General features: G+C 41.4%; 1 protein-coding gene across 3 annotated transcripts in view; it reads left to right on the forward strand.

The window, feature by feature from the left end:
• LOC118367683 (ceramide synthase 2-like) overlaps positions 1-26,960 on the forward strand; it is a 75,427-nt gene that overhangs the window by 17,476 nt on the left and 30,991 nt on the right. For all 3 annotated transcript variants that reach the window (XM_052513566.1, XM_052513568.1, XM_052513567.1), the window contains exon 2: positions 23,525-23,698. In XM_052513566.1, the coding sequence (XP_052369526.1) occupies positions 23,526-23,698 (173 nt within the window). In that variant the 5' untranslated portion in view covers position 23,525. The remainder of the gene's footprint in view (positions 1-23,524; positions 23,699-26,960) is intronic.

The following is a 26,960-nucleotide window of genomic DNA, read 5'->3' on the forward strand; positions in this document are numbered from 1 at the left end:
AGCGGCCAACAGTTCTTGAGGGCTTGAACAAAAAAAGCTGTTTGCTATTTCGTTCATACTGGTGAACCGGCATTTGAGTTGTGGTGTTGCAAACTCAACAGTGCCTTATCTCAGGTATACCTTGGCATACATCATTCAAGACTGTTTAAATTGTGTGCAGCGCAATGGACATATAATGTCACAGGAAGGACTGTCTGGGTTGGTAATACTCAGTATAGAAAACAGTTGGGCCAGTAACCTGGACCTACAGGCCGTGGTGAAAACAGTTGGGCCAGTAACCTGGACCTACAGGCCGTGGTGAAAACAGTTGGGCCAGTAACCTGGACCTACAGGCCGTGGTGAAAACAGTTGGGCCAGTAACCTGGACCTACAGGCCGTGGTGAAAACAGTTGGGCCAGTAACCTGGACCTACAGGCCGTGGTGAAAACAGTTGGGCCAGTAACCTGGACCTACAGGCCGTGGTGAAAACAGTTGGGCCAGTAACCTGGAAACATGAAAACAGTTGGGCCAGTAACCTGGACCTACAGGCCGTGGTGAAAACACCTAACCAGGCAGGCCGTGGTGAAAACAGTTGGGCCAGTAACCTGGACCTACAGGCCGTGGTGAAAACAGTTGGGCCAGTAACCTGGACCTACAGGCCGTGGTGAAAACATGTGCACACAAAAAAGCACAGCGACAGTCGCAAACACTGTAGCTACTATAGGCCTCTACATAGAACAACAAGAGAGACACAAGCACAGTCACAAACACTGTAGCTACTATAGGCCTCTACATAGAACAACAAGAGAGACACAAGCACAGTCACAAACACTGTAGCTACTATAGGCCTCTACATAGAATAACAAGAGAGACACAAGCACAGTCACAAACACTGTAGCTACTATAGGCCTCTACATAGAACAACAAGAGAGACACAAGCACAGTCACAAACACTGTAGCTACTATAGGCCTCTACATAGAACAAAAAGAGAGACACAAGCACAGTCACAAACACTGTAGCTACTATAGGCCTCTACATAGAACAAAAAGAGAGACACAAGCACAGTCACAAACACTGTAGCTACTCTATAGGCCTCTACATAGAACAAAAGAGAGACACAAGCACAGACAGTCACAAACACTGTAGCTACTATAGGCCTCTACATAGAACAAAAAAAAAGAGAGACACAAGCACAGTCACAAACACTGTAGCTACTATAGGCCTCTACATAGAACAAAAAGAGAGACACAAGCACAGACAGTCACAAACACTGTAGCTACTATAGGCCTCTACATAGAACAAAAAGAGAGACACAAGCACAGTCACAAACACTGTAGCTACTATAGGCCTCTACATAGAACAAAAAGAGAGACACAAGCACAGACAGTCGCAAATACTGTAGCTACTATAGGCCTCTACATAGAACAAAAAGAGAGACACAAGCACAGTCACAAACACTGTAGCTACTATAGGCCTCTACATAGAACAAAAAGAGAGACACAAGCACAGACAGTCACAAACACTGTAGCTACTATAGGCCTCTACATAGAACAAAAAGAGAGACACAAGCACAGACAGTCGCAAATACTGTTGCTACTGTAAGGCCTCTACATAGAACAAAAAGAGAGACACAAGCACAGACAGTCACAAACACTGTAGCTACTATAGGCCTCTACATAGAACAAAAAGAGAGACACAAGCACAGACAGTCTACAAACACTGTAGCTACTATAGGCCTCTACATAGAACAAAAAGAGAGACACAAGCACAGACAGTCACAAACACTGTAGCTACTATAGGCCTCTACATAGAACAAAAAGAGAGACACAAGCACAGACAGTCACAAACACTGTAGCTACTATAGGCCTCTACATAGAACAAAAAGAGAGACACAAGCACAGTCACAAACACTGTAGCTACTATAGGCCTCTACATAGAACAAAAAGAGAGACACAAGCACAGACAGTCACAAACACTGTAGCTACTATAGGCCTCTACATAGAACAAAAAGAGAGACACAAGCACAGACAGTCACAAACACTGTAGCTACTATAGGCCTCTACATAGAACAAAAAGAGAGACACAAGCACAGACAGTCACAAACACTGTAGCTACTATAGGCCTCTACATAGAACAAAAAGAGAGACACAAGCACAGACAGTCACAAACACTGTAGCTACTATAGGCCTCTACATAGAACAAAAGAGAGACACAAGCACAGACAGTCACAAACACTGTAGCTACTATAGGCCTCTACATAGAACATAGAACAAAAAGAGAGACACAAGCACAGACAGTCACAAACACTGTAGCTACTATAGGCCTCTACATAGAACAAAAAGAGAGACACAAGCACAGACAGTCACAAACACTGTAGCTACTATAGGCCTCTACATAGAACAAAAAGAGAGACACAAGCACAGACAGTCACAAACACTGTAGCTACTATAGGCCTCTACATAGAACAAAAAGAGAGACACAAGCACAGACAGTCACAAACACTGTAGCTACTATAGGCCTCTACATAGAACAAAAGAGAGACACAAGCACAGACAGTCACAAACACTGTAGCTACTATAGGCCTCTACATAGAACAAAAAGAGAGACACAAGCACAGACAGTCACAAACACTGTAGCTACTATAGGCCTCTACATAGAACAAAAAGAGAGACACAAGCACAGACAGTCACAAACACTGTAGCTACTATAGGCCTCTACATAGAACAAAAAGAGAGACACAAGCACAGACAGTCACAAACACTGTAGCTACTATAGGCCTCTACATAGAACAAAAAGAGAGACACAAGCACAGACAGTCACAAACACTGTAGCTACTATAGGCCTCTACATAGAACAAAAAGAGAGACACAAGCACAGACAGTCACAAACACTGTAGCTACTATAGGCCTCTACATAGAACAAAAAGAGAGACACAAGCACAGACAGTCACAAACACTGTAGCTACTATAGGCCTCTACATAGAACAAAAAGAGAGACACAAGCACAGACAGTCACAAACACTGTAGCTACTATAGGCCTCTACATAGAACAAAAAGAGAGACACAAGCACAGTCACAAACACTGTAGCTACTATAGGCCTCTACATAGAACAAAAAGAGAGACACAAGCACAGACAGTCACAAACACTGTAGCTACTGTAGGCCTCTACATAGAACAAAAAGAGACACAAGCACAGACAGTCACAAACACTGTAGCTACTATAGGCCTCTACATAGAACAAAAAGAGAGACACAAGCACAGACAGTCACAAACACTGTAGCTACTATAGGCCTCTACATAGAACAAAAAGAGAGACACAAGCACAGACAGTCACAAACACTGTAGCTACTATAGGCCTCTACATAGAACAAAAAGAGAGACACAAGCACAGACAGTCACAAACACTGTAGCTACTATAGGCCTCTACATAGAACAAAAAGAGAGACACAAGCACAGTCACAAACACTGTAGCTACTATAGGCCTCTACATAGAACAAAAAGAGAGACACAAGCACAGACAGTCACAAACACTGTAGCTACTATAGGCCTCTACATAGAACAAAAAGAGAGACACAAGCACAGTCACAAACACTGTAGCTACTATAGGCCTCTACATAGAACAAAAGAGAGACACAAGCACAGACAGTCACAAACACTGTAGCTACTATAGGCCTCTACATAGAACAAAAAGAGAGACACAAGCACAGTCACAAACACTGTAGCTACTATAGGCCTCTACATAGAACAAAAAGAGAGACACAAGCACAGACAGTCACAAACACTGTAGCTACTATAGGCCTCTACATAGAACAAAAAGAGAGACACAAGCACAGACAGTCACAAACACTGTAGCTACTATAGGCCTCTACATAGAACAAAAAGAGAGACACAAGCACAGACAGTCACAAACACTGTAGCTACTATAGGCCTCTACATAGAACAAAAAGAGAGACACAAGCACAGTCACAAACACTGTAGCTACTATAGGCCTCTACATAGAACAAAAAGAGAGACACAAGCACAGACAGTCACAAACACTGTAGCTACTATAGGCCTCTACATAGAACAAAAAGAGAGACACAAGCACAGACAGTCACAAACACTGTAGCTACTATAGGCCTCTACATAGAACAAAAAGAGAGACACAAGCACAGACAGTCACAAACACTGTAGCTACTATAGGCCTCTACATAGAACAAAAAGAGAGACACAAGCACAGACAGTCACAAACACTGTAGCTACTATAGGCCTCTACATAGAACAAAAAGAGAGACACAAGCACAGACAGTCACAAACACTGTAGCTACTATAGGCCTCTACATAGAACAAAAAGAGAGACACAAGCACAGACAGTCACAAACACTGTAGCTACTATAGGCCTCTACATAGAACAAAAAGAGAGACACAAGCACAGACAGTCACAAACACTGTAGCTACTATAGGCCTCTACATAGAACAAAAAGAGAGACACAAGCACAGACAGTCACAAACACTGTAGCTACTATAGGCCTCTACATAGAACAAAAAGAGAGACACAAGCACAGACAGTCACAAACACTGTAGCTACTATAGGCCTCTACATAGAACAAAAGAGAGACACAAGCACAGACAGTCACAAACACTGTAGCTACTATAGGCCTCTACATAGAACAAAAAGAGAGACACAAGCACACAGTCACAAACACTGTAGCTACTATAGGCCTCTACATAGAACAAAAAGAGAGACACAAGCACAGACAGTCACAAACACTGTAGCTACTATAGGCCTCTACATAGAACAAAAAGAGAGACACAAGCACAGACAGTCACAAACACTGTAGCTACTATAGGCCTCTACATAGAACAAAAGAGAGACACAAGCACAGACAGTCACAAACACTGTAGCTACTATAGGCCTCTACATAGAACAAAAAGAGAGACACAAGCACAGACAGTCACAAACACTGTAGCTACTATAGGCCTCTACATAGAACAAAAGAGAGACACAAGCACAGACAGTCACAAACACTGTAGCTACTATAGGCCTCTACATAGAACAAAAAGAGAGACACAAGCACAGTCACAAACACTGTAGCTACTATAGGCCTCTACATAGAACAAAAAGAGAGACACAAGCACAGACAGTCACAAACACTGTAGCTACTATAGGCCTCTACATAGAACAAAAAGAGAGACACAAGCACAGACAGTCACAAACACTGTAGCTACTATAGGCCTCTACATAGAACAAAAAGAGAGACACAAGCACAGACAGTCACAAACACTGTAGCTACTATAGGCCTCTACATAGAACAAAAAGAGAGACACAAGCACAGACAGTCACAAACACTGTAGCTACTATAGGCCTCTACATAGAACAAAAAGAGAGACACAAGCACAGACAGTCACAAACACTGTAGCTACTATAGGCCTCTACATAGAACAAAAAGAGAGACACAAGCACAGACAGTCACAAACACTGTAGCTACTATAGGCCTCTACATAGAACAAAAGAGAGACACAAGCACAGACAGTCACAAACACTGTAGCTACTATAGGCCTCTACATAGAACAAAAAGAGAGACACAAGCACAGACAGTCACAAACACTGTAGCTACTATAGGCCTCTACATAGAACAAAAAGAGAGACACAAGCACAGACAGTCACAAACACTGTAGCTACTATAGGCCTCTACATAGAACAAAAAGAGAGACACAAGCACAGACAGTCACAAACACTGTAGCTACTATAGGCCTCTACATAGAACAAAAAGAGAGACACAAGCACAGACAGTCACAAACACTGTAGCTACTATAGGCCTCTACATAGAACAAAAAGAGAGACACAAGCACAGACAGTCACAAACACTGTAGCTACTATAGGCCTCTACATAGAACAAAAAGAGAGACACAAGCACAGACAGTCACAAACACTGTAGCTACTATAGGCCTCTACATAGAACAAAAAGAGAGACACAAGCACAGACAGTCACAAACACTGTAGCTACTATAGGCCTCTACATAGAACAAAAAGAGAGACACAAGCACAGACAGTCACAAACACTGTAGCTACTATAGGCCTCTACATAGAACAAAAAGAGAGACACAAGCACAGACAGTCACAAACACTGTAGCTACTATAGGCCTCTACATAGAACAAAAAGAGAGACACAAGCACAGACAGTCACAAACACTGTAGCTACTATAGGCCTCTACATAGAACAAAAGAGAGACACAAGCACAGACAGTCACAAACACTGTAGCTACTATAGGCCTCTACATAGAACAAAAAGAGAGACACAAGCACAGACAGTCACAAACACTGTAGCTACTATAGGCCTCTACATAGAACAAAAAGAGAGACACAAGCACAGACAGTCACAAACACTGTAGCTACTATAGGCCTCTACATAGAACAAAAAGAGAGACACAAGCACAGACAGTCACAAACACTGTAGCTACTATAGGCCTCTACATAGAACAAAAAGAGAGACACAAGCACAGACAGTCACAAACACTGTAGCTACTATAGGCCTCTACATAGAACAAAAAGAGAGACACAAGCACAGACAGTCACAAACACTGTAGCTACTATAGGCCTCTACATAGAACAAAAAGAGAGACACAAGCACAGACAGTCACAAACACTGTAGCTACTATAGGCCTCTACATAGAACAAAAAGAGAGACACAAGCACAGACAGTCACAAACACTGTAGCTACTATAGGCCTCTACATAGAACAAAAAGAGAGACACAAGCACAGACAGTCACAAACACTGTAGCTACTATAGGCCTCTACATAGAACAAAAAGAGAGACACAAGCACAGACAGTCACAAACACTGTAGCTACTATAGGCCTCTACATAGAACAAAAGAGAGACACAAGCACAGACAGTCACAAACACTGTAGCTACTATAGGCCTCTACATAGAACAAAAAGAGAGACACAAGCACAGACAGTCACAAACACTGTAGCTACTATAGGCCTCTACATAGAACAAAAAGAGAGACACAAGCACAGTCACAAACACTGTAGCTACTATAGGCCTCTACATAGAACAAAAAGAGAGACACAAGCACAGACAGTCACAAACACTGTAGCTACTATAGGCCTCTACATAGAACAAAAAGAGAGACACAAGCACAGACAGTCACAAACACTGTAGCTACTATAGGCCTCTACATAGAACAAAAAGAGAGACACAAGCACAGACAGTCACAAACACTGTAGCTACTATAGGCCTCTACATAGAACAAAAAGAGAGACACAAGCACAGACAGTCACAAACACTGTAGCTACTATAGGCCTCTACATAGAACAAAAAGAGAGACACAAGCACAGACAGTCACAAACACTGTAGCTACTATAGGCCTCTACATAGAACAAAAAGAGAGACACAAGCACAGACAGTCACAAACACTGTAGCTACTATAGGCCTCTACATAGAACAAAAAGAGAGACACAAGCACAGACAGTCACAAACACTGTAGCTACTATAGGCCTCTACATAGAACAAAAAGAGAGACACAAGCACAGACAGTCACAAACACTGTAGCTACTATAGGCCTCTACATAGAACAAAAAGAGAGACACAAGCACAGACAGTCACAAACACTGTAGCTACTATAGGCCTCTACATAGAACAAAAAGAGAGACACAAGCACAGACAGTCACAAACACTGTAGCTACTATAGGCCTCTACATAGAACAAAAAAGAGAGACACAAGCACAGACAGTCACAAACACTGTAGCTACTATAGGCCTCTACATAGAACAAAAAGAGAGACACAAGCACAGACAGTCACAAACACTGTAGCTACTATAGGCCTCTACATAGAACAAAAAGAGAGACACAAGCACAGTCACAAACACTGTAGCTACTATAGGCCTCTACATAGAACAAAAAGAGAGACACAAGCACAGACAGTCACAAACACTGTAGCTACTATAGGCCTCTACATAGAACAAAAAGAGAGACACAAGCACACAGTCACAAACACTGTAGCTACTATAGGCCTCTACATAGAACAAAAAGAGAGACACAAGCACAGACAGTCACAAACACTGTAGCTACTATAGGCCTCTACATAGAACAAAAAGAGAGACACAAGCACAGACAGTCACAAACACTGTAGCTACTATAGGCCTCTACATAGAACAAAAGAGAGACACAAGCACAGACAGTCACAAACACTGTAGCTACTATAGGCCTCTACATAGAACAAAAAGAGAGACACAAGCACAGACAGTCACAAACACTGTAGCTACTATAGGCCTCTACATAGAACAAAAGAGAGACACAAGCACAGACAGTCACAAACACTGTAGCTACTATAGGCCTCTACATAGAACAAAAAGAGAGACACAAGCACAGACAGTCACAAACACTGTAGCTACTATAGGCCTCTACATAGAACAAAAAGAGAGACACAAGCACAGACAGTCACAAACACTGTAGCTACTATAGGCCTCTACATAGAACAAAAAGAGAGACACAAGCACACAGTCACAAACACTGTAGCTACTATAGGCCTCTACATAGAACAAAAAGAGAGACACAAGCACAGACAGTCACAAACACTGTAGCTACTATAGGCCTCTACATAGAACAAAAAGAGAGACACAAGCACAGACAGTCACAAACACTGTAGCTACTATAGGCCTCTACATAGAACAAAAAGAGAGACACAAGCACAGACAGTCACAAACACTGTAGCTACTATAGGCCTCTACATAGAACAAAAGAGAGACACAAGCACAGACAGTCACAAACACTGTAGCTACTATAGGCCTCTACATAGAACAAAAAGAGAGACACAAGCACAGACAGTCACAAACACTGTAGCTACTATAGGCCTCTACATAGAACAAAAAGAGAGACACAAGCACAGACAGTCACAAACACTGTAGCTACTATAGGCCTCTACATAGAACAAAAAGAGAGACACAAGCACAGACAGTCACAAACACTGTAGCTACTATAGGCCTCTACATAGAACAAAAAGAGAGACACAAGCACAGACAGTCACAAACACTGTAGCTACTATAGGCCTCTACATAGAACAAAAAGAGAGACACAAGCACAGACAGTCACAAACACTGTAGCTACTATAGGCCTCTACATAGAACAAAAAGAGAGACACAAGCACAGACAGTCACAAACACTGTAGCTACTATAGGCCTCTACATAGAACAAAAAGAGAGACACAAGCACAGACAGTCACAAACACTGTAGCTACTATAGGCCTCTACATAGAACAAAAAGAGAGACACAAGCACAGACAGTCACAAACACTGTAGCTACTATAGGCCTCTACATAGAACAAAAAGAGAGACACAAGCACAGACAGTCACAAACACTGTAGCTACTATAGGCCTCTACATAGAACAAAAAAGAGACACAAGCACAGACACAAACACTGTAGCTACTATAGGCCTCTACATAGAACAAAAAGAGAGACACAAGCACAGACAGTCACAAACACTGTAGCTACTATAGGCCTCTACATAGAACAAAAAGAGAGACACAAGCACACAGTCACAAACACTGTAGCTACTATAGGCCTCTACATAGAACAAAAAGAGAGACACAAGCACAGACAGTCACAAACACTGTAGCTACTATAGGCCTCTACATAGAACAAAAAGAGAGACACAAGCACAGACAGTCACAAACACTGTAGCTACTATAGGCCTCTACATAGAACAAAAAGAGAGACACAAGCACAGACAGTCACAAACACTGTAGCTACTATAGGCCTCTACATAGAACAAAAAGAGAGACACAAGCACAGACAGTCACAAACACTGTAGCTACTATAGGCCTCTACATAGAACAAAAAGAGAGACACAAGCACAGACAGTCACAAACACTGTAGCTACTATAGGCCTCTACATAGAACAAAAAGAGAGACAACACAGCACAGTCACAAACACTGTAGCTACTATAGGCCTCTACATAGAACAAAAAGAGAGACACAAGCACAGACAGTCACAAACACTGTAGCTACTATAGGCCTCTACATAGAACAAAAAGAGAGACAAGCAAGACAGTCACAAACACTGTAGCTACTATAGGCCTCTACATAGAACAAAAAGAGAGACACAAGCACAGACAGTCACAAACACTGTAGCTACTATAGGCCTCTACATAGAACAAAAAGAGAGACACAAGCACAGACAGTCACAAACACTGTAGCTACTATAGGCCTCTACATAGAACAAAAAGAGAGACACAAGCACAGACAGTCACAAACACTGTAGCTACTATAGGCCTCTACATAGAACAAAAAGAGAGACACAAGCACAGACAGTCACAAACACTGTAGCTACTATAGGCCTCTACATAGAACAAAAGAGAGACACAAGCACAGACAGTCACAAACACTGTAGCTACTATAGGCCTCTACATAGAACAAAAAGAGAGACACAAGCACAGACAGTCACAAACACTGTAGCTACTATAGGCCTCTACATAGAACAAAAAAGAGACACAAGCACAGACAGTCACAAACACTGTAGCTACTATAGGCCTCTACATAGAACAAAAAGAGAGACACAAGCACAGACAGTCACAAACACTGTAGCTACTATAGGCCTCTACATAGAACAAAAAGAGAGACACAAGCACAGACAGTCACAAACACTGTAGCTACTATAGGCCTCTACATAGAACAAAAAGAGAGACACAAGCACAGACAGTCACAAACACTGTAGCTACTATAGGCCTCTACATAGAACAAAAAGAGAGACACAAGCACAGACAGTCACAAACACTGTAGCTACTATAGGCCTCTACATAGAACAAAAATGAGACACAAGCACAAAAGAGAGAGACACAAGCACAGACAGTCACAAACACTGTAGCTACTATAGGCCTCTACATAGAACAAAAAGAGAGACACAAGCACAGACAGTCACAAACACTGTAGCTACTATAGGCCTCTACATAGAACAAAAAGAGAGACACAAGCACAGACAGTCACAAACACTGTAGCTACTATAGGCCTCTACATAGAACAAAAAGAGAGACACAAGCACAGACAGTCACAAACACTGTAGCTACTATAGGCCTCTACATAGAACAAAAAGAGAGACACAAGCACAGACAGTCACAAACACTGTAGCTACTATAGGCCTCTACATAGAACAAAAAGAGAGACACAAGCACAGACAGTCACAAACACTGTAGCTACTATAAGGCCTCTACATAGAACAAAAAGAGAGACACAAGCACAGACAGTCACAAACACTGTAGCTACTATAGGCCTCTACATAGAACAAAAAGAGAGACACAAGCACAGACACAAACACTGTAGCTACTATAGGCCTCTACATAGAACAAAAAGAGAGACACAAGCACAGACAGTCACAAACACTGTAGCTACTATAGGCCTCTACATAGAACAAAAAGAGAGACACAAGCACAGTCACAAACACTGTAGCTACTATAGGCCTCTACATAGAACAAAAAGAGAGACACAAGCACAGACAGTCACAAACACTGTAGCTACTATAGGCCTCTACATAGAACAAAAAGAGAGACACAAGCACAGACAGTCACAAACACTGTAGCTACTATAGGCCTCTACATAGAACAAAAGAGAGACACAAGCACAGACAGTCACAAACACTGTAGCTACTATAGGCCTCTACATAGAACAAAAAGAGAGACACAAGCACAGACAGTCACAAACACTGTAGCTACTATAGGCCTCTACATAGAACAAAAGAGAGACACAAGCACAGACAGTCACAAACACTGTAGCTACTATAGGCCTCTACATAGAACAAAAAGAGAGACACAAGCACAGACAGTCACAAACACTGTAGCTACTATAGGCCTCTACATAGAACAAAAAGAGAGACACAAGCACAGACAGTCACAAACACTGTAGCTACTATAGGCCTCTACATAGAACAAAAAGAGAGACACAAGCACAGACAGTCACAAACACTGTAGCTACTATAGGCCTCTACATAGAACAAAAAGAGAGACACAAGCACACAGTCACAAACACTGTAGCTACTATAGGCCTCTACATAGAACAAAAAAGAGAGACACAAGCACAGACAGTCACAAACACTGTAGCTACTATAGGCCTCTACATAGAACAAAAAAAGAGAGACACAAGCACAGACAGTCACAAACACTGTAGCTACTATAGGCCTCTACATAGAACAAAAGAGAGACACAAGCACAGACAGTCACAAACACTGTAGCTACTATAGGCCTCTACATAGAACAAAAAGAGAGACACAAGCACAGTCACAAACACTGTAGCTACTATAGGCCTCTACATAGAACAAAAAGAGAGACACAAGCACAGTCACAAACACTGTAGCTACTATAGGCCTCTACATAGAAAAAAAAGAGAGACACAAGCACAGACAGTCACAAACACTGTAGCTACTGTAGGCCTCTACATAGAAAAAAAAGAGACACAAGCACAAACAGTCACAAACACTGTAGCTACTATAGGCCTCTACATAGAACAAAAAGAGAGACACAAGCACAGACAGTCACAAACACTGTAGCTACTATAGGCCTCTACATAGAACAAAAAGAGAGACACAAGCACAGACAGTCACAAACACTGTAGCTACTATAGGCCTCTACATAGAACAAAAAGAGAGACACAAGCACAGACAGTCACAAACACTGTAGCTACTATAGGCCTCTACATAGAACAAAAAGAGAGACACAAGCACAGACAGTCACAAACACTGTAGCTACTATAGGCCTCTACATAGAACAAAAAGAGAGACACAAGCACAGTCACAAACACTGTAGCTACTATAGGCCTCTACATAGAACAAAAAGAGAGACACAAGCACAGACAGTCGCAAATACTGTAGCTACTATAGGCCTCTACATAGAACAAAAAGAGAGACACAAGCACAGTCACAAACACTGTAGCTACTATAGGCCTCTACATAGAACAAAAATAGAGACACAAGCACAGTCACAAACACTGTAGCTACTATAGGCCTCTACATAGAACAAAAAGAGAGACACAAGCACAGACAGTCACAAACACTGTAGCTACTATAGGCCTCTACATAGAACAAAAAGAGAGACACAAGCACAGTCACAAACACTGTAGCTACTATAGGCCTCTACATAGAACAAAAAGAGAGACACAAGCACAGACAGTCACAAACACTGTAGCTACTATAGGCCTCTACATAGAACAAAAAGAGAGACACAAGCACAGACAGTCACAAACACTGTAGCTACTATAGGCCTCTACATAGAACAAAAAGAGAGACACAAGCACAGACAGTCACAAACACTGTAGCTACTATAGGCCTCTACATAGAACAAAAAGAGAGACACAAGCACAGACAGTCACAAACACTGTAGCTACTATAGGCCTCTACATAGAACAAAAAGAGAGACACAAGCACAGACAGTCACAAACACTGTAGCTACTATAGGCCTCTACATAGAACAAAAAGAGAGACACAAGCACAGACAGTCACAAACACTGTAGCTACTATAGGCCTCTACATAGAACAAAAAAGAGACACAAGCACACAGTCACAAACACTGTAGCTACTATAGGCCTCTACATAGAACAAAAAGAGAGACACAAGCACAGACAGTCACAAACACTGTAGCTACTATAGGCCTCTACATAGAACAAAAAGAGAGACACAAGCACAGACAGTCACAAACACTGTAGCTACTATAGGCCTCTACATAGAACAAAAAGAGAGACACAAGCACAGACAGTCACAAACACTGTAGCTACTATAGGCCTCTACATAGAACAAAAAGAGAGACACAAGCACAGACAGTCACAAACACTGTAGCTACTATAGGCCTCTACATAGAACAAAAAGAGAGACACAAGCACAGACAGTCACAAACACTGTAGCTACTATAGGCCTCTACATAGAACAAAAAGAGAGACACAAGCACAGACAGTCACAAACACTGTAGCTACTATAGGCCTCTACATAGAACAAAAGAGAGACACAAGCACAGACAGTCACAAACACTGTAGCTACTATAGGCCTCTACATAGAACAAAAGAGAGACACAAGCACAGACAGTCACAAACACTGTAGCTACTATAGGCCTCTACATAGAACAAAAAGAGAGACACAAGCACAGACAGTCACAAACACTGTAGCTACTATAGGCCTCTACATAGAACAAAAAGAGAGACACAAGCACAGACAGTCACAAACACTGTAGCTACTATAGGCCTCTACATAGAACAAAAAAGAGAGACACAAGCACAGACAGTCACAAACACTGTAGCTACTATAGGCCTCTACATAGAACAAAAAGAGAGACACAAGCACAGACAGTCACAAACACTGTAGCTACTATAGGCCTCTACATAGAACAAAAAGAGAGACACAAGCACAGACAGTCACAAACACTGTAGCTACTATAGGCCTCTACATAGAACAAAAAGAGAGACACAAGCACAGACAGTCACAAACACTGTAGCTACTATAGGCCTCTACATAGAACAAAAAGAGAGACACAAGCACAGTCACAAACACTGTAGCTACTATAGGCCTCTACATAGAACAAAAAGAGAGACACAAGCACAGTCACAAACACTGTAGCTACTATAGGCCTCTACATAGAACAAAAAGAGAGACACAAGCACAGACAGTCACAAACACTGTAGCTACTATAGGCCTCTACATAGAACAAAAAGAGAGACACAAGCACAGTCACAAACACTGTAGCTACCTACTATAGGCCTCTACATAGAACAAAAAGAGAGACACAAGCACAGACAGTCGCAAACACTGTAGCTACTATAGGCCTCTACATAGAACAAAAAGAGAGACACAAGCACAGACAGTCACAAACACTGTAGCTACTATAGGCCTCTACATAGAACAAAAAGAGAGACACAAGCACAGACAGTCACAAACACTGTAGCTACTATAGGCCTCTACATAGAACAAAAAGAGAGACACAAGCACAGACAGTCACAAACACTGTAGCTACTATAGGCCTCTACATAGAACAAAAAGAGAGACACAAGCACAGACAGTCACAAACACTGTAGCTACTATAGGCCTCTACATAGAACAAAAAGAGAGACACAAGCACAGACAGTCACAAACACTGTAGCTACTATAGGCCTCTACATAGAACAAAAAGAGAGACACAAGCACAGTCACAAACACTGTAGCTACTATAGGCCTCTACATAGAACAAAAAGAGAGACACAAGCACAGACAGTCGCAAACACTGTAGCTACTATAGGCCTCTACATAGAACAAAAAGAGAGACACAAGCACAGTCACAAACACTGTAGCTACTATAGGCCTCTACATAGAACAAAAAGAGAGACACAAGCACAGACAGTCACAAACACTGTAGCTACTATAGGCCTCTACATAGAACAAAAAGAGAGACACAAGCACAGACAGTCACAAACACTGTAGCTACTATAGGCCTCTACATAGAACAAAAAGAGAGACACAAGCACAGACAGTCACAAACACTGTAGCTACTATAGGCCTCTACATAGAACAAAAAGAGAGACACAAGCACAGACAGTCACAAACACTGTAGCTACTATAGGCCTCTACATAGAACAAAAAGAGAGACACAAGCACAGACAGTCACAAACACTGTAGCTACTATAGGCCTCTACATAGAACAAAAAGAGAGACACAAGCACAGTCACAAACACTGTAGCTACTATAGGCCTCTACATAGAACAAAAAGAGAGACACAAGCACAGACAGTCACAAACACTGTAGCTACTATAGGCCTCTACATAGAACAAAAAGAGAGACACAAGCACAGACAGTCACAAACACTGTAGCTACTGTAGGCCTCTACATAGAACAAAAAGAGACACAAGCACAGACAGTCACAAACACTGTAGCTACTATAGGCCTCTACATAGAACAAAAAGAGAGACACAAGCACAGACAGTCACAAACACTGTAGCTACTATAGGCCTCTACATAGAACAAAAAGAGAGACACAAGCACAGACAGTCACAAACACTGTAGCTACTATAGGCCTCTACATAGAACAAAAAGAGAGACACAAGCACAGACAGTCACAAACACTGTAGCTACTATAGGCCTCTACATAGAACAAAAAGAGAGACACAAGCACAGACAGTCACAAACACTGTAGCTACTATAGGCCTCTACATAGAACAAAAGAGAGACACAAGCACAGTCAGTCATAGAACAAACACTGTAGCTACTATAGGCCTCTACATAGAACAAAAAGAGAGACACAAGCACAGACAGTCACAAACACTGTAGCTACTATAGGCCTCTACATAGAACAAAAAGAGAGACACAAGCACAGTCACAAACACTGTAGCTACTATAGGCCTCTACATAGAACAAAAAGAGAGACACAAGCACAGACAGTCACAAACACTGTAGCTACTATAGGCCTCTACATAGAACAAAAAGAGAGACACAAGCACAGACAGTCACAAACACTGTAGCTACTATAGGCCTCTACATAGAACAAAAAGAGAGACACAAGCACAGTCACAAACACTGTAGCTACTATAGGCCTCTACATAGAACAAAAAGAGAGACACAAGCACAGACAGTCACAAACACTGTAGCTACTATAGGCCTCTACATAGAACAAAAGAGAGACACAAGCACAGTCACAAACACTGTAGCTACTATAGGCCTCTACATAGAACAAAAAGAGAGACACAAGCACAGACAGTCACAAACACTGTAGCTACTATAGGCCTCTACATAGAACAAAAAGAGAGACACAAGCACAGACAGTCACAAACACTGTAGCTACTATAGGCCTCTACATAGAACAAAAAGAGAGACACAAGCACAGACAGTCACAAACACTGTAGCTACTATAGGCCTCTACATAGAACAAAAAGAGAGACACAAGCACAGACAGTCACAAACACTGTAGCTACTATAGGCCTCTACATAGAACAAAAAAGAGAGACACAAGCACAGTCACAAACACTGTAGCTACTATAGGCCTCTACATAGAACAAAAGAGAGACACAAGCACAGACAGTCACAAACACTGTAGCTACTATAGGCCTCTACATAGAACAAAAAAGAGACACAAGCACAGTCACAAACACTGTAGCTACTATAGGCCTCTACATAGAACAAAAAAGAGACACAAGCACAGACAGTCACAAACACTGTAGCTACTATAGGCCTCTACATAGAACAAAAAGAGAGACACAAGCACAGACAGTCACAAACACTGTAGCTACTATAGGCCTCTACATAGAACAAAAAGAGAGACACAAGCACAGACAGTCACAAACACTGTAGCTACTATAGGCCTCTACATAGAACAAAAAGAGAGACACAAGCACAGACAGTCACAAACACTGTAGCTACTATAGGCCTCTACATAGAACAAAAAGAGAGACACAAGCACAGACAGTCACAAACACTGTAGCTACTATAGGCCTCTACATAGAACAAAAAGAGAGACACAAGCACAGACAGTCACAAACACTGTAGCTACTGTAGGCCTCTACATAGAACAAAAAAGAGACACAAGCACAGACAGTCACAAACACTGTAGCTACTATAGGCCTCTACATAGAACAAAAAGAGAGACACAAGCACAGACAGTCACAAACACTGTAGCTACTATAGGCCTCTACATAGAACAAAAAGAGAGACACAAGCACAGTCACAAACACTGTAGCTACTATAGGCCTCTACATAGAACAAAAAGAGAGACACAAGCACAGACAGTCACAAACACTGTAGCTACTATAGGCCTCTACATAGAACAAAAAGAGAGACACAAGCACAGACAGTCACAAACACTGTAGCTACTATAGGCCTCTACATAGAACAAAAAGAGAGACACAAGCACAGTCACAAACACTGTAGCTACTATAGGCCTCTACATAGAACAAAAAGAGAGACACAAGCACAGACAGTCACAAACACTGTAGCTACTATAGGCCTCTACATAGAACAAAAAGAGAGACACAAGCACAGACAGTCACAAACACTGTAGCTACTATAGGCCTCTACATAGAACAAAAAGAGAGACACAAGCACAGACAGTCACAAACACTGTAGCTACTATAGGCCTCTACATAGAACAAAAAGAGAGACACAAGCACACAGTCACAAACACTGTAGCTACTATAGGCCTCTACATAGAACAAAAAGAGAGACACAAGCACAGACAGTCACAAACACTGTAGCTACTATAGGCCTCTACATAGAACAAAAAGAGAGACACAAGCACAGACAGTCACAAACACTGTAGCTACTATAGGCCTCTACATAGAACAAAAAGAGAGACACAAGCACAGACAGTCACAAACACTGTAGCTACTATAGGCCTCTACATAGAACAAAAAGAGAGACACAAGCACAGACAGTCACAAACACTGTAGCTACTATAGGCCTCTACATAGAACAAAAAGAGAGACACAAGCACAGTCACAAACACTGTAGCTACTATAGGCCTCTACATAGAACAAAAAGAGAGACACAAGCACAGACAGTCGCAAATACTGTAGCTACTATAGGCCTCTACATAGAACAAAAAGAGAGACACAAGCACAGTCACAAACACTGTAGCTACTATAGGCCTCTACATAGAACAAAAAGAGAGACACAAGCACAGACAGTCACAAACACTGTAGCTACTATAGGCCTCTACATAGAACAAAAAGAGAGACACAAGCACAGTCACAAACACTGTAGCTACTATAGGCCTCTACATAGAACAAAAAGAGAGACACAAGCACAGACAGTCACAAACACTGTAGCTACTATAGGCCTCTACATAGAACAAAAAGAGAGACACAAGCACAGACAGTCACAAACACTGTAGCTACTATAGGCCTCTACATAGAACAAAAAGAGAGACACAAGCACAGACAGTCACAAACACTTTAGCTACTATAGGCCTCTACATAGAACAAAAAGAGAGACACAAGCACAGACAGTCACAAACACTGTAGCTACTATAGGCCTCTACATAGAACAAAAAGAGAGACACAAGCACAGACAGTCACAAACACTGTAGCTACTATAGGCCTCTACATAGAACAAAAAAGAGAGACACAAGCACAGTCACAAACACTGTAGCTACTATAGGCCTCTACATAGAACAAAAAGAGAGACACAAGCACAGACAGTCACAAACACTGTAGCTACTATAGGCCTCTACATAGAACAAAAAGAGAGACACAAGCACAGACAGTCACAAACACTGTAGCTACTATAGGCCTCTACATAGAACAAAAGAGAGACACAAGCACAGACAGTCACAAACACTGTAGCTACTATAGGCCTCTACATAGAACAAAAAGAGAGACACAAGCACAGACAGTCACAAACACTGTAGCTACTATAGGCCTCTACATAGAACAAAAAGAGAGACACAAGCACAGACAGTCACAAACACTGTAGCTACTATAGGCCTCTACATAGAACAAAAAGAGAGACACAAGCACAGTCACAAACACTGTAGCTACTATAGGCCTCTACATAGAACAAAAAGAGAGACACAAGCACAGACAGTCACAAACACTGTAGCTACTATAGGCCTCTACATAGAACAAAAAGAGAGACACAAGACAGTCACAAACACTGTAGCTACTATAGGCCTCTACATAGAACAAAAAGAGAGACACAAGCACAGACAGTCACAAACACTGTAGCTACTATAGGCCTCTACATAGAACAAAAAGAGAGACACAAGCACAGACAGTCACAAACACTGTAGCTACTATAGGCCTCTACATAGAACAAAAAGAGAGACACAAGCACACAGTCACAAACACTGTAGCTACTATAGGCCTCTACATAGAACAAAAGAGAGACACAAGCACAGACAGTCACAAACACTGTAGCTACTATAGGCCTCTACATAGAACAAAAAGAGAGACACAAGCACAGACAGTCACAAACACTGTAGCTACTATAGGCCTCTACATAGAACAAAAAGAGAGACACAAGCACAGACAGTCACAAACACTGTAGCTACTATAGGCCTCTACATAGAACAAAAAGAGAGACACAAGCACAGACAGTCACAAACACTGTAGCTACTATAGGCCTCTACATAGAACAAAAAGAGAGACACAAGCACAGACAGTCACAAACACTGTAGCTACTATAGGCCTCTACATAGAACAAAAAGAGAGACACAAGCACAGACAGTCACAAACACTGTAGCTACTATAGGCCTCTACATAGAACAAAAAGAGAGACACAAGCACAGTCACAAACACTGTAGCTACTATAGGCCTCTACATAGAACAAAAAGAGAGACACAAGCACAGACAGTCACAAACACTGTAGCTACTATAGGCCTCTACATAGAACAAAAAGAGAGACACAAGCACAGTCACAAACACTGTAGCTACTATAGGCCTCTACATAGAACAAAAAGAGAGACACAAGCACAGACAGTCACAAACACTAGCTACTATAGGCCTCTACATAGAACAAAAAGAGAGACACAAGCACAGACAGTCACAAACACTGTAGCTACTATAGGCCTCTACATAGAACAAAAAGAGAGACACAAGCACAGACAGTCACAAACACTTTAGCTACTATAGGCCTCTACATAGAACAAAAAGAGAGACACAAGCACAGACAGTCACAAACACTGTAGCTACTATAGGCCTCTACATAGAACAAAAAGAGAGACACAAGCACAGTCACAAACACTGTAGCTACTATAGGCCTCTACATAGAACAAAAAGAGAGACACAAGCACAGACAGTCGCAAATACTGTAGCTACTATAGGCCTCTACATAGAACAAAAAGAGAGACACAAGCACAGACAGTCGCAAATACTGTTGCTACTGTAAGGCCTCTACATAGAACAAAAAGAGAGACACAAGCACAGACAGTCACAAACACTGTAGCTACTATAGGCCTCTACATAGAACAAAAAGAGAGACACAAGCACAGTTACAAACACTGTAGCTACTATAGGCCTCTACATAGAACAAAAAGAGAGACACAAGCACAGACAGTCACAAACACTGTAGCTACTATAGGCCTCTACATAGAACAAAAAGAGAGACACAAGCACAGACAGTCACAAACACTGTAGCTACTATAGGCCTCTACATAGAACAAAAAGAGAGACACAAGCACAGACAGTCACAAACACTGTAGCTACTATAGGCCTCTACATAGAACAAAAAGAGAGACACAAGCACAAACAGTCACAAACACTGTAGCTACTATAGGCCTCTACATAGAACAAAAAGAGAGACACAAGCACAGACAGTCACAAACACTGTAACTACTATAGGCCTCTACATAGAACAAAAAGAGAGACACAAGCACAGATAGTCACAAACACTGTAGCTACTATAGGCCTCTACATAGAACAAAAAGAGAGACACAAGCACAGACAGTCACAAACACTGTAGCTACTATAGGCCTCTACATAGAACAAAAAGAGAGACACAAGCACAGACAGTCACAAACACTGTAGCTACTATAGGCCTCTACATAGAACAAAAAGAGAGACACAAGCACAGACAGTCACAAACACTGTAGCTACTATAGGCCTCTACATAGAACAAAAGAGAGACACAAGCACACAGTCACAAACACTGTAGCTACTATAGGCCTCTACATAGAACAAAAGAGAGACACAAGCACAGACAGTCACAAACACTGTAGCTACTATAGGCCTCTACATAGAACAAAAAGAGAGACACAAGCACAGACAGTCACAAACACTGTAGCTACTATAGGCCTCTACATAGAACAAAAGGAGAGACACAAGCACAGACAGTCACAAACACTGTAGCTACTATAGGCCTCGACATAGAACAAAAAGAGAGACACAAGCACAGACAGTCACAAACACTGTAACTACTATAGGCCTCTACATAGAACAAAAAGAGAGACACAAGCACAGACAGTCACAAACACTGTAGCTACTATAGGCCTCTACATAGAACAAAAAGAGAGACACAAGCACAGACAGTCACAAACACTGTAGCTACTATAGGCCTCTACATAGAACAAAAAGAGAGACACAAGCACAGACAGTCACAAACACTGTAGCTACTATAGGCCTCTACATAGAACAAAAAGAGAGACACAAGCACAGACAGTCACAAACACTGTAGCTACTATAGGCCTCTACATAGAACAAAAAGAGAGACACAAGCACAGACAGTCACAAACACTGTAGCTACTATAGGCCTCTACATAGAACAAAAAGAGAGACACAAGCACAGACAGTCACAAACACTGTAGCTACTATAGGCCTCTACATAGAACAAAAAGAGAGACACAAGCACAGACAGTCACAAACACTGTAACTACTATAGGCCTCTACATAGAACAAAAAGAGAGACACAAGCACAGACACAGAGAGAAAGAAAGAGAATAAGAGACACAGAGAGAGAAGGTGCAAGGAGGACTTCAGACCAGGGGAGTCTCTCACGTTGGACTTGAATTCACCTTGAATATTGCAGCCCATTTGTGTAAACTATTAGCCAGACAAAACCCGCTTAGTTCAACAATAGGCTAAATAGTGGCTGAATTACTCCTCAAGCCGACTAATTCTTCCCACATTGTTAGGCTATTTGATGTAATTTTTACAAAAGGTTTATGAATAACAGCTAAATAGCAGCTAAATACGGTATATACTGTAGCTATAGATACTAGGCTACACTGCATAATGAATCAATCCCTAGTTTTTAGGGTGGACTGTAATTATTTGGCATCAATACACTGGTTTTACGCACATTTCTTATGGTGTAGGCCTCCCACTAGACATTTATCCATGAGCTAAAGCAAAGTGAACTCTGACCTTGTGTGTGGGGGGGGGATTGATACATTTTACCTGAGGGAATATTAAGTCTGAAATTTCTAAATGGAAATTACAAACTTAAGAAGTATTTTTAAACCTCAAATACACAAATACACAACAAGTTTTACATTTTGCAGGACAGTTCTCCTACAACAGGGTGATCAAATGAAGATCCTACATCTGTAATTGAATGGGGAAGATTTGCACAATGTCATTACATCTACAACTAATTAGTTGGTGCCAATTGTTCCTATTCATTTGGCCTGCAGATTTCTCCCAATGCTATGTTATGTGGCGTTTATACAACAGATGGTATAGATTAGAATATGGATCTGACTTCAGACGATTGTTGAGGTATGAACATTTCCTCTGATTGGGATGGTTCCTGTTGTTTAACTGCGGTGAGAGAAATGGATAAATAAACATTCATTCAGTTAGGGATTTGAACCCCTTCCATTCTTCCTGTGTCTGGCTAGGATGAGATGGAGAAGGATTAGACAGACATTGTGTCATAAAAGAGACCAGGAAGTAGACTACACATGGGACAACTGTTGTGTGTGTGTGTGTGTGTGTGTGTGTGTGTGTGTGTGTGTGTGTGTGTGTGTGTGTGTGTGTGTGTGTGTGTGTGTGTGTGTGTGTGTGTGTGTGTGTGTGTGTGTGTGTGTGTGTGTGTGTGTGTGTGTGTGTGTGTGTGTGTGTGTGTGTGTGTGTGTGTGTGTGTGTGTGTGTGTAAATGTCAGTATATTAACCGTCTTCTCTGCTCTCTCCCCAGTATGGTGTCCAGTCTGAGCGAGTGGTTCTGGAATGAGCGGCTGTGGTTCCCTGAGGGGCTGGGCTGGGCTGACCTGGAGGACAAAGATGGCCGTGTCTACGCCAAGGCCAGCGACCTTTGGGTGGTGCTACCCATTGCCCTAGCCTTCCTCGTAATACGACAGATCTTCGAGAGGTACGTCTGTCCGTCTGTCTGCCTGTTTGGCTGGCTGTCACCCCTCATACGATTAATCCTCTGACTCTTTCCCCCATCTGTCTACATGTTAATACCTCTTCTCTTTCATCATCTGTCTACATGTTAATACCTCTTCTCTTTCCCCCATCTGTCTACATGTTAATACCTCTTCTCTTTCCCCATCTGTCTACATGTTAATACCTCTTCTCTTTCCCCATCTGTCTACATGTTAATACCTCTTCTCTTTCCCCATCTGTCTACATGTTAATACCTCTTCTCTTTCCCCATCTGTCTACATGTTAATACCTCTTCTCTTTCCCCATCTGTCTACATGTTAATACCTCTTCTCTTTCCCCATCTGTCTACATGTTAATACCTCTTCTCTTTCCCCATCTGTCTACATGTTAATACCTCTTCTCTTTCCCCATCTGTCTACATGTTAATACCTCTTCTCTTTCCCCATCTGTCTACATGTTAATAGCTCTTCTCTTTCCCCATCTGTCTACATGTTTATACCTCTTCTCTTTCCCCATCTGTCTACATGTTAATACCTCTTCTCTTTTCCCATCTGTCTACATGTTAATACCTCTTCTCTTTCCCCCATCTGTCTACATGTTAATACCTCTTCTCTTTTCCCATCTGTCTACATGTTAATACCTCTTCTCTTTTCCCATCTGTCTACATGTTAATACCTCTTCTCTTTCCCCCATCTGTCTACATGTTAATACCATCTTCTATTTCCCCATCTGTCTACATGTTAATACCTCTTCTATTTCCCCATCTGTCTACATGTTAATACCTCTTCTCTTTTCCCATCTGTCTACATGTTAATACCTCTTCTCTTTCCCCCATCTGTCTACATGTTAATACCTCTTCTATTTCCCCATCTGTCTACATGTTAATACCTCTTCTCTTTCCCCATCTGTCTACATGTTAATACCTCTTCTCTTTTCCCATCTGTCTACATGTTAATACCTCTTCTCTTTTCCCATCTGTCTACATGTTAATACCTCTTCTATTTCCCCATCTGTCTACATGTTAATACCTCTTCTCTTTTCCCATCTGTCTACATGTTAATACCTCTTCTCTTTCCCCCATCTGTCTACATGTTAATACCTCTTCTATTTCCCCATCTGTCTACATGTTAATACCTCTTCTCTTTCCCCATCTGTCTACATGTTAATACCTCTTCTCTTTTCCCATCTGTCTACATGTTAATACCTCTTCTATTTCCCCATCTGTCTACATGTTAATACCTCTTCTCTTTCCCCATCTGTCTACATGTTAATACCTCTTCTCTTTCCCCATCTGTCTACATGTTAATACCTCTTCTCTTTCCCCATCTGTCTACATGTTAATACCTCTTCTCTTTTCCCATCTGTCTACATGTTAATACCTCTTCTCTTTCCCCATCTGTCTACATGTTAATACCTCTTCTCTTTTCCCATCTGTCTACATGTTAATACCTCTTCTCTTTCCCCCATCTGTCTACATGTTAATACCTCTTCTCTTTCCCCCATCTGTCTACATGTTAATACCTCTTCTCTTTTCCCATCTGTCTACATGTTAATACCTCTTCTCTTTCCCTCATCTGTCTACATGTTAATACCTCTTCTCTTTTCCCATCTGTCTACATGTTAATACCTCTTCTCTTTCACCATCTGTCTACATGTTAATTTAACCTCTTCTCTTTCCCCATCTGTCTACATGTTAATACCTCTTCTCTTTCCCTCATCTGTCTACATGTTAATACCTCTTCTCTTTTCCCATCTGTCTACATGTTAATACCTCTTCTCTTTCCCCCATCTGTCTACATGTTTAATTTAACCTCTTCTCTTTCCCCATCTGTCTACATGTTAATACCTCTTCTCTTTCCCCATCTGTCTACATGTTTATACCTCTTCTCTTTCCCTCATCTGTCTACATGTTAATACCTCTTCTCTTTCCCTCATCTGTCTACATGTTAATAGCTCTTCTCTTTCCCCATCTGTCTACATGTTAATTTAACCTCTTCTCTTTCCCCATCTGTCTACATGTTAATTTAACCTCTTCTCTTTCCCCATCTGTCTACATGTTTATACCTCTTCTCTTTCCCTCATCTGTCTACATGTTAATACCTCTTCTCTTTCCCCATCTGTCTACATGTTTAATTTAACCTCTTCTCTTTCCCCATCTGTCTACATGTTAATACCTCTTCTCTTTCCCCATCTGTCTACATGTTTATACCTCTTCTCTTTCCCTCATCTGTCTACATGTTAATACCTCTTCTCTTTCCCTCATCTGTCTACATGTTAATAGCTCTTCTCTTTCCCCATCTGTCTACATGTTAATTTAACCTCTTCTCTTTCCCCATCTGTCTACATGTTAATTTAACCTCTTCTCTTTCCCCATCTGTCTACATGTTTATACCTCTTCTCTTTCCCTCATCTGTCTACATGTTAATACCTCTTCTCTTTCCCCATCTGTCTACATGTTAATTTAACCTCTTCTCTTTCCCCATCTGTCTACATGTTAATACCTCTTCTCTTTCCCTCATCTGTCTACATGTTAATTTAACCTCTTCTCTTACACCATCTGTCTACATGTTAATACCTCTTCTCTTTCCCTCATCTGTCTACATGTTAATTTAACCTCTTCTCTTTCCCCATCTGTCTACATGTTAATAATACCTCTTCTCTTTCCCCATCTGTCTACATGTTAATAGCTCTTCTATTTCCCCATCTGTCTACATGTTAATAGCTCTTCTCTTTCCCCATCTGTCTACATGTTAATAGCTCTTCTATTTCCCCATCTGTCTACATGTTTATACCTCTTCTCTTTCCCTCATCTGTCTACATGTTAATTTAACCTCTTCTCTTTCCCCATCTGTCTACATGTTAATAGCTCTTCTCTTTCCCCATCTGTCTACATGTTAATTTAACCTCTTCTCTTTCCCTCATCTGTCTACATGTTAATACCTCTTCTCTTTCCCCACCTGTCTACATGTTAATACCTCTTCTCTTTCCCCATCTGTCTACATGTTAATAGCTCTTCTATTTCCCCATCTGTCTACATGTTAATAGCTCTTCTCTTTCCCCATCTGTCTACATGTTAATAGCTCTTCTATTTCCCCATCTGTCTACATGTTAATAGCTCTTCTCTTTCCCCATCTGTCTACATGTTAATAGCTCTTCTATTTCCCCATCTGTCTACATGTTAATACCTCTTCTCTTTCCCTCATCTGTCTACATGTTAATTTAACCTCTTCTCTTTCCCCATCTGT

The sequence above is a fragment of the Oncorhynchus keta genome, unplaced genomic scaffold (genome assembly GCF_023373465.1).
Source record: "Oncorhynchus keta strain PuntledgeMale-10-30-2019 unplaced genomic scaffold, Oket_V2 Un_scaffold_1315_pilon_pilon, whole genome shotgun sequence".
In the NCBI taxonomy this organism is placed as follows: domain Eukaryota; kingdom Metazoa; phylum Chordata; class Actinopteri; order Salmoniformes; family Salmonidae; genus Oncorhynchus; species Oncorhynchus keta.